At 35.4% G+C, this 10,072-nt stretch overlaps 1 protein-coding gene across 2 annotated transcripts in view; it reads left to right on the top strand.

Annotated features, from left to right (window-relative positions):
- Positions 1 to 6,173, top strand: part of LOC106522213 (LIM/homeobox protein LMX-1.2) — a 42,594-nt gene extending 36,421 nt beyond the window's left edge. For both annotated transcript variants that reach the window (XM_014015133.1, XM_014015135.1), the window contains 3 exons: positions 97 to 163; positions 2,687 to 2,848; positions 5,370 to 6,173. In XM_014015133.1, the coding sequence (XP_013870587.1) occupies positions 97 to 163; positions 2,687 to 2,848; positions 5,370 to 5,521 (381 nt within the window). In that variant the 3' untranslated portion in view covers positions 5,522 to 6,173. The remainder of the gene's footprint in view (positions 1 to 96; positions 164 to 2,686; positions 2,849 to 5,369) is intronic.
- Positions 6,174 to 10,072: the final 3,899 nt, after the last annotated feature.

Genomic DNA, 10,072 nt, shown 5'->3' with positions numbered 1-10,072 from the left:
GTGTGTGTGTGTGTGTGTGTGTGTGTGTGTGTGTGTGTGTGTGTATGTGTGTGTTTTCTTCAAGCATAAAGTTCCTCTGGTTTATTTCTTTTACAGATGAAGAAGTTAGCTCGCAGACAGCAGCAGCAGCAGGAGCAACACAACAGTCAAAGGCTCAGACAAGGTAAGGATATATTATTATTCATATGTACTGTAATACTTCTCATGACCAAAGGAAAAGTACTCGTGGAACAGAACATGTTCATTATAACTGAAAGGACACTGATTAGGGAGAGCTGAGTCATTGATGAATTGTTTGAAGAAACAGCTTGAAATATTACATTTATTACAGGAACAATAAACAGCGTGCAGTCGCTCAGCAAACACTCCCAGTTTTGTCAGCTTTAAAATGCGTCCCGTGTTCTGAAGCCAGAGTTGCATCACTGCTGGTAAATATGAGTTTTTCCGACAACAGAGCTGTAAAATGAGGAGCCACAATTCTCTGTGTGGCACAGCTCCTCATGGCTGGTGGGCTTATTGCCTCTGTGATCTCTCAGCGGATATGAGCAGACAGTTTAGATAAGTGTCGTCGCTGCTTTGGCAAGTGCAGCCCGTATCTGCTCAGGGACTTCCAGAGTGTCAATATTGGCAGTGAAGCAGGGTTTATTATAGCGGAAGCTGCTGCCGATAACCAAATGAGCAGAGCAAACCAGCAAATGGGGATTGTTTGAAGTTGAATTGTTTAGATCAAGCTGGAGCCACATGGATGTTGGGTGATCCTCAAGATCAGACAACCATTCAGTCTGGAGATTTATTGTATGTTTTCTATAAGATACTGTTTGAATAAAAATTATGGGTGTGACATTTTGCTTTACATCTCTCTGGGCTCAGTGTTACAAAGCAAAATGTCCTTTTTATGTATTTCCATACTTTTAATTTGAACCAGGAATCAAACACATTCAGGGACATTATTATTTACTGAAAGACGAAAATGAGCAACTTTATCTGACACGTTATGAGCTGGAAAAAGATGAAAGCCTGAGCTCATTGCAGACAGTAAATTTAATCATTTATGTCACCAACTTCTTTTTCTTTTTTATGAAAGCTATGAAATTACCATATTTATTCAAGTATAATAGGTAAAATTAAATCCATAAAATCATCCATAAAGTTGGGAGTTAGTACTATACTCAGATAAATATTTTTACTTATGTATTTTAACTGAAATATCAGCAAAATGCCTGAGTCCGGAAATGAGACTGCATCATTAAAAGCAGTTGAAGCGAGCTTACCTCTGACACTCCTCCGTGCTTCAGAGTGAGATAATAACAGATCCAAGCAGGCGACATGATGTGAAAAAAAGGGGGGAAAGTATTCCTGCACCTCAGTAATGATAATGAACTAATAACATTAGCGTGTGACTGAGCCGCTCCTCGAACAACAACAAACACGTTAATCTGTAATGGCTGCGTCTACAGGTGTTCTGAAAAAGTTTGTATCCCTGAAAAAATGTTTCCCCACCAGAGGGGGGCGCTCGTGAGTAGGAAGTAATCTGCTTTTCCCCCACAAGATGGGCCAAATCTCATGTGAAGTCTCTGACTTTTGTGTTGGCGCCTCCTGGTGGACTATGTGTAAAATGCCAGMATTCATATGATGCTGCTACAGCTGATATACTGTRTAKTTGTTGTCAAAATACCTTTTAGTACATATGTTGTTAAAATAAAATGAACAGTCCAATGATCATTTTACTGATATGTATAAAGACTGCAAAGGATGAAAAATCTTGAAGTCTGTATGAAATCGGAGGTAGTTTGAGGATTAAWTATTTTATGTTTTTTAAGCTCAAAAAGGGGGGTTCGTATTATACATGAATAAATACGGTAACTGAATAAAATATAGGAGACATTTAATCTCGTGCTATGAATAGCTTTTCATTCTTCAAACCTGATCTTGGATGGAACCACGTGATATGAGTGCCAGATTTAATTGAGGTATAATTGTGAGAGCTCTTCAGGAGGTCTACCATACTAAAATTCTGCTAAAGATTTTTAGCAGTGCTTTGACTCTCCCATCTACAATGCAAGAAAAATGAATGTAGGCTAAACCTAAATTGAAAAAACTTTGTAATGTTGCATAATACAAAGAAAGAAGACAGCAATTTTTTAACATCTAAGATATTATACAAAAATGAAGCAATATTCATTAACAGCCCACTAAAAGATAGTTAAATGACTGTAACATGCTACCAAGTCCGGCACTTCTGCACAAACCTGGTGGATGTGAGTAAAATTTTCTGTCACATGTAAACTTCACACAAAATGTAAGGAATTTTGTGTGTGTTAGATTATTTCTTTGTTAACAATGCTCTCTGGTATAATAAATCTTACATCAGGCACCTGACTGGTTGCATTTGGGGAGAACCAGAAGCTTAAAACAAGTGACATGAGCAACAGCAAAATAAGCTGTTTGGCAAAAAAAAGACTTGGCAATTTTTTTCACAAATGCATGTTCCTTACAAATGCAGCACCATTTAATTGCCAAGAAGCTTTGATACAATAAAGAATTGATCTTCCAAAGACAAATTTCTTTACTTTTTGTGCTAAGTTTATGTAAATGAGTGGATATTTCTGAGGGACAAAAGATGATTCTGTTGTACAGTACACAGGTGGAGGAACCTGTTTTCACTTTTTGCCTCTCACTTCTACAGAGGTGGTACCTGGCTGTATGGAGGGTCTGCTCAGTTCCTACTCAGGGCCTCTTCCTCCAGGTCAGCAGATGATGACCATGGAGCACCACAGCTACAGCACTGACCCCTTCCAGCAGGGCCTCACCCCGCCACAGATGCCTGGAGACCACATGAACCCGTTCGGTTAGCATCACGCACAACTGGATCTGTTCCGTATTGATGGATTATTTCTTTAAGCTTGTTTTGCATTTGACTGATTTTTTTTGTTCCATATTACTGACTGGAGACTCTAAAGTGATCAAATACAAGAGATTTGTCCAAAAGTTTTGCAAATCAGTTGCAGAACTGGATCATCAGTGGAATGTGTCTGTTCCATAGAGTTAAAAAACACTAGACTGAGCCCCACTTATCTGTATCACTGTTAGCATCTGTGACAAGGAGCAGAAATAGTGACCATACAGGGCGTTACCTCACAGCCCTCAGCAAGCCCAACTAGATCTGTGTCACACATTATCTGTAATATTTTACTAAATGCTAAATTATTTAATGCTGTTCATTACATTCAATAATTATGTAAAACAGCATATATACGTATATATATACAATAAAAAATTTAAATTTCTAAGTAATAATGATCTAATCCAGACCTGAGGTCTGTCAGTCACTTCAACATTTAGCTAGTTGAAAAATAATGACTTCAGCTAATAAAGTATTATTTCTATTTGTCATAAATAATAATAAATATTTACCAGTCGACACTTAGAAAATATTCTCCTCATATCTGGTTATAAAATAAAACTTGTTTGATATTAGAGTAATCTTCTCAACAAATCAGGTTTGTCAAATAGAAAACTAAAAACAGCTAAATATACAGTATAATATTATTTTAAACTGTGTAAATATTACCTAAATCAGAGGATAAATCAGCTTGTAATATTTAAAATTTGTGTTAAATTGTAGCCTGACTCAACATAGTTCTACACTCTGTATAACAACATGTGTTACATAAATATCAGTAATTACACCAGATTTATAAACTTATTTTAATCTTAAATTATTACCTTATTAGCTTCAGATCTGGTCAGATCACATCCATGTTGAGATAAATAAGATTCAATCTGTTTACTTGTGAAATGAAATATTTTCCTGTTTCTTTTCTATTGTTAAATCCAACACACACAGCTTGCTGATGTTTTTATGTACATTAGATAGCTGATACACAATCCAATTTATTAGTGGTATTTTTGTTAATACAATCATTAATAGTTTTTACAATTTTTTTTATAAAAATCATCTCGTATTGTTCACTATTTTGTTAGTATGTACAGTAACACTGTAAACCCATACTGTTGCCCATTTTTCTTAGCGCTGCCAGTAGATCACACAGTCGTGTGTTCAAGACTTCAATATACAGTAGACCTCTATGGTCTGTTCTTATTTAGAGGCAGCAATCAAATATTTAAATTTTATCTAGTCATTTTGGATGCCTCCCAAATGTTATCACCATAATATTATAAAACTAATATTTGCAAGGAGATAACTGTAAAATAATAATGTGTTCAGTTTCTCCAATATATGTAGAGGACAAGGGAACAAATACAGAATTAAGACTTGACTGTTGTGCATAAGCAAGAAACACATACAAACCAGCTGGTTAGGCCTTCAACAGACAATTTATTATCTCTGCAAATGGCTCCGAATTCAGGAAGCAAGCACGTTATAACACCTTGTTGATGAGCCCAGCCCCTTTTCCTGCATCACATCTGATCTGTGGCAGAACTCCCTATGGAAAAGCCCGGCTCTGTAACAACACTTCTGATTATAGTGGGAAAAAAAAGTTATGTGTTGTGCGTGGTTAAGGCATGTATTAACTAATGCATCAAGCACTGCAAAAACTGTCCATCTTACCAAGTTTTAAAATCTTATATCAGCCAAAAAGTCTTTTTGATCTTATTTTGAGACTGATTTACTAAACAAGAACTGATTGTGTAAGAATAATAATCTTGTTTTCAGAATTTGTCAGATTATTTGTCTTGTTAGTTTGAAAATTTGACTCAAATTAAGTCAAACGTTTCTGCCAGTGGAGTAAGAAAATTTTACTTGGTAAGATTCTTGAAATAAGAAAAAACTGAGTCAAATCAAGTATTTCAAGAATCTTACCAAGTAAAATTTTCTTACTCCATTGGCAGAAATTTTTGACTTAATTTGAGTCAAATTTCTAGACTAACAAGACAAATAATCTTACACATTCTGAAATCAAGATTATTATTCTTACACAATCCGTTCTTATTTAGTAAATCAGTCTCAAAACAAGATCAAAAAGACTTTTTGGCTGATGTAAGGTTTTAAAACTTGGTAAGATGGACAGTTTTTGCAGTGAGGAGAGTACAATTTGAGTTGACAGTGACATGTCACTTACTGTTTAATCATAAAAATAGATAAGTACGCAAATTACACCCTAAGAGTGGTGCATTAAAATCAGTGATAAACAGAATTTTTTTTTCTTCAAAACTGTCAAAACATTTGTCCAAGTGAAAGCAGTGAAGTTTAATTGGTTCAAATCTACTGGTGAGGATTTTTGTTATTTAGTTTTACTATTTGAAATAGTTATTTCCAATAATAAAGTGTTTTTCTACATTGGGATTCTAAATGTTTTGTGCATCTACATGTGTTGATGTTCTGCTCTTGTCTTTCCCATCATTAGAAATGGATTCTATCATCTATGACATGGACAGTGACGCCTCTCATACAAGTTTCAGCGACTGCTTCGTGTCAACTCCAGACTTGCTTCAGGCACGAACAGGAAACCCCATCGACAGCCTTTACTCCATGCAGACCTCCTACTTTGCTTCCTGAGACCCCATTATTACTGTTTGGACCCCCTTTTCTTTTTTCCTTCAGACCCTGAACAGTGAGCACGAACTGGGGCCAGCAGAAAACAAAAGGTCATTGAGAAATCATCAATATTTGGATCATAGAAACTACTGGACAATAGACTGACCTCCACAAGCCCACCTCAGGCTGAAACATGTTTTTTCCACATCCAGCTGAAATGAATCAATGCTACTTTTAAAAAAGGGACATTAAGAAAATTTAGTTTTTGTGATGTGCTTTTAGTGAACTACCAAACTGTTCTTATTTAAAAACCAGTCTATAAATTATTAGACTGACCACTGTATTTTAATGTTTATAATGGCCGATGTGTAAATATTACTTCTGAGAAACATCCAGTTTGGCATGTTAGGAGAACAGCAGGTATTTATTTCTTACTCGTGTTCATATTGCTATAAATTACCTTTTCTATTTAAAGACAAAACAATCTCATTGTAAACTACAGAAATCCCACATCCTTCTATTTATAATAATATTTGTAGCGTTGTGATGTCTGTGTAAATTCAGTTTGTTTTATTTATTTAAAAATTTGGGACACACAATCAAGGCTGCATTTTTAATTACCGACTGAGCTGTTGGTGCTGTTAATAAATAATGCCTTTTTTGGATTTTTTTTGTCAGGTTTTATTTATTATTTATTTATTTTATTTATTTATTTTTAATTTATTTATTTTTATCACTATTATTTTACCTTTATTTATTCATGCAAATGATATTTATAAAAATACAAACCTGATCAAAGAAATGTTTTTATTCTGAAAGGGATAAACTGGGAGTATCATGACTTTGGTTTGGATTGGCCGGTTCGTCACAAACTATCCCACCCATCAAATTAAATCAACAGAAAACAACTGAGAGACAGTCAGCTTAGCAGTTAGCATTAACTTCCCTTAATTTTTAATGGTAAATGGCTTGAACCTATATAGAGCTTTATCACGGACTCCAAAGCGCTTCACGTTTCAATCAGGAAATGTAAACATGGTTTAAAAGAAGCTGCCCACAAGCTGAGACATCATGATGAGAGGAGAATATTGTCTGAAGCTCTAAAGTGTGAAAAGCAGAAATAAGGAAGGATTTCAAGCCGTCTGTTGGTAAAACTTTAGCCTGAGGTGAGTAACAGAATGAGATGTTAGGAAACACTGGCCTGCTCCTCCATCATCCTGTCAGCTCAGCATTAACGCTGTCCTTCCCAAACCTGTGCCAAGAAGTCGTTTGTTAAGCTGCTTTTTCTCTCAGACCTGCTGCTCACAACCACCCTGGGGGAATACTGTTATTGGACGTTTTTTCTTTTGCTCTTTTTGTCACCTTGAGGCCACAAAAAGATGATTACCTGGACCCAAGGTGAACTTACCAAAGGCCCTCATGCCTCTGTGGGCTTAATTTTCTCTTTAACCTCATTATAGTCAGACAGTTCCTCTTAAATACACTTAAGTACAAACAGAGCATGTCACATCGTTGTTTAAAACTTTGGCCTTAACTGTTGCAGTTACCTGTTAGCAAAATATCTCATGAACCACTAGGTAGGTTTTAATTTAACTCTCAGAAAGTTGTTATTGGATGTACACATTAGTCAACCCAATTCATGACGGCTGCCAAAGCTAATCAACATTTGTGAACATTAAAAACTTGTTATAACACAGACTATTTTATAGATACTGAGGTAAAATTTGGTGTGGCAGTAGCTGGAGTCATCTCCAACACACACTCTGAGCAATAACTAACACACACGAGAGTTTTGTTCAAAACTTTGCATGCAAGCTGGCAGGAATGTTAGGAAATAATGTTACTGAGTTTCCAATAAAAGCTTGTTTAAAAAACAAAAAAAAATGTTAATATGAAGTTACATTTTTTGTATTTATTGGACGATAAACAACTCCAAAAACAAACAATCATTGCTGCTGCTGCAAGTTTGTAATGATGAATTAAATTTATAATTTTACTTTATAATCAGAATGAGAATGCTTTATTGATCCCGAGGGGAAATTACAGTTTTTAACTAAGTATTTTAATAATAAGTGTTTCATATTTTTTGTTGGCTTGACTGTAAGTTGCTGTGAAAGAGTCTTTGAACAACATATTCAATATTAGGGACGCACTGATATGAAAATTTCAGCCAATATCGATATCCGATATAATTATTGCTGTTATGGCTGATAACTGATATTTACCAATATTACACAAACAGACAAATTATATTATACATATACACACAAACACACTTGGGTCTTTTTTTGATACCATAAATAAACTACCAGACCTCTGACATGACTCTACTTCAGTTATTCCTGGTTACACAGCATCAATATCACTATTATGATCAAACAGATGCTGCTCAAACAACCATCTCCTCTCCCAAAACAGAAACACAAAGATAAAAGTGGGAAATCAATATCAGATGTTAATATCGGCCCAGTTTTACATATCAGACCGATACCAATATTCTAAAAAAATGACCAATATCAGCCAATACTGATATGAATGCTGATATATTGTGCATCCCTACTTATAAATTTCCCACCATTGAAAATAAAGTTAATTACCTGTTTTTCTCTAAAAAAGCATTACAGTTTCATTTAATCAGGTGAACTCAGATTTTTCCTGTAATTGTTGGCCTTATTACAGTCAGTCCTCAGTATGCCTACATTATTTTACAGCTTTGCGTAAAAAAGGTCAATGTTTGTTTTTTGAACTTATAAATTTTGAAAGTTTATTTTTCTTATTTGCTTTTATCAGGTGTAGTTAGTTGATCATTTTTCTAACTGTGTCCAGACAAGGTGGTGGATTTTAAAATGCCAAGGTTGTTTTGCAGTTTTGGTGAATGCATGATGTTTTTTTCAACCACAGAACTAGGGCTGCAACTAATGATTATTTTCATAATCGATCAATCTGTCAATTATTTTTTCGATTAATCTATTAATCGGTCAAATCCTTAAAACGCTTAATTACATGAATATGAGTAGGTAAAAATTCATTTCATTCCTGTATAAATTAGGGATGCAAGTTATTGATTAATGAATTAATCTGAAGTTGATTTATCTTATAGATTGACCAACAATTAATTGATAAGCAGCCATTTTAAAAAACTGGAGTTTTCTCTTGAATCAAGAGGGTCTTTCCATAAAATGAAGGATTTTTTATAATCTCCTGAATTAAAAAAAACAGAAGCACATCATAACTATTTTAACAATTTATTTTGCCAGCTGTATTAAATACTGACTGACATTAATATCGGTCCAGTTTTACATATTGGACCGATACTGATATTCTAAAGAATTGCCAATAATGGCCGATACTGATATCAATACCGATATATCGTGCATCCTTATTCAATATTATTAGAGTTGAAATTCTAATAATTCATCAAAATCTCCTCAGATTGTCTGTCAGCCTCAGATACAGTTGTACTTACTTGATCCAAACACTTTTCTGCAGTTTTGCTGCCTTCTCGTTTGTTTCATGGTGGCACCGTGGTTAGTAGAAGTTTGCAGAATCACCTCTCAGTCCTTTCTGTGTGGAGTTTACATGTTTACCCTGTACACGTGTGGGTTTACTCCAGGTTCTCAGGCTTCTTCTGACAGATAAAAAAAAAACATTGTGAATGGCTGTTTGTCTCTGTGTGATGGTCCTAAAGTGTACCCTGCCTCTCACACCATGTCTGTTGGGTGTAGACACTAGCTGCAGAAACATAAAAATGTTGCTTCATGTCCCAAGAAGTTGTTGAAGTTCAATTGAAATGGACCCTTTTGGATGATTGAACAACAAGGAATTAAAAAGATGATTTTTTTGTTGACTTTTTATTTTTTAGTAAGTGTGCAAGGCTTCTTCTTATAACACAATGTTACTTCCTCTCTTTTTTACTGCAACTCTCTTTGACCCTTAAGTTTGTTGATACCAGAATAAAGACTACACACACACACCTGCAGACACACACTAAAAGGAAAAAACTTCACAACCAGTTCTGCAATCACAACTCAGATTTGAACACAATGAAACTCAGATGTTTATGACATGAAATACACATCTGGTTCATCATAGTCACTCAGTACATGAAGTTCACCCACTGTACCTTTTGACTCAGTCTCATGAATGACAGAAAGCATCAATGTTTACTCAGCACGCAACAAATCCTGTTCTTCTCTTTGTATAAGCTGTGAGTGAACACAAGTGGAATAACTGAATTTGTTCCACTCCACAAAGCTGCTGGGTGAAAAACAAACAATTGATCGTAAAACAGTGATGTGTGATTTGTGCACACACGGCTGCTGACAGAGACTGCACGTGGCTGGAGTGCATCCAGGTGGAAGACAGAGACAGATGTCAGTGGTTTGCTGCACCCATGAAGTCTGCCAACCAGCAACTCATGACTTCAGAGCTACAGGAAAACGTTTTACAGGTGATCAAGAGGTCAAAGTGGCTAAACATGCTTACTGTTACTTCTAAACTAGGTTATTTTAAAGACACACACACACACACACACACACACACACACACACACACACACACACACACACACAC

The sequence above is a fragment of the Austrofundulus limnaeus genome, unplaced genomic scaffold, assembly GCF_001266775.1.
Source record: "Austrofundulus limnaeus strain Quisiro unplaced genomic scaffold, Austrofundulus_limnaeus-1.0 Scaffold123, whole genome shotgun sequence".
NCBI lineage: Eukaryota > Metazoa > Chordata > Actinopteri > Cyprinodontiformes > Rivulidae > Austrofundulus > Austrofundulus limnaeus.
The sequence above is the reverse complement of the archived record's forward strand: the minus strand, read 5'-3'. Positions and strand labels throughout refer to the sequence as shown.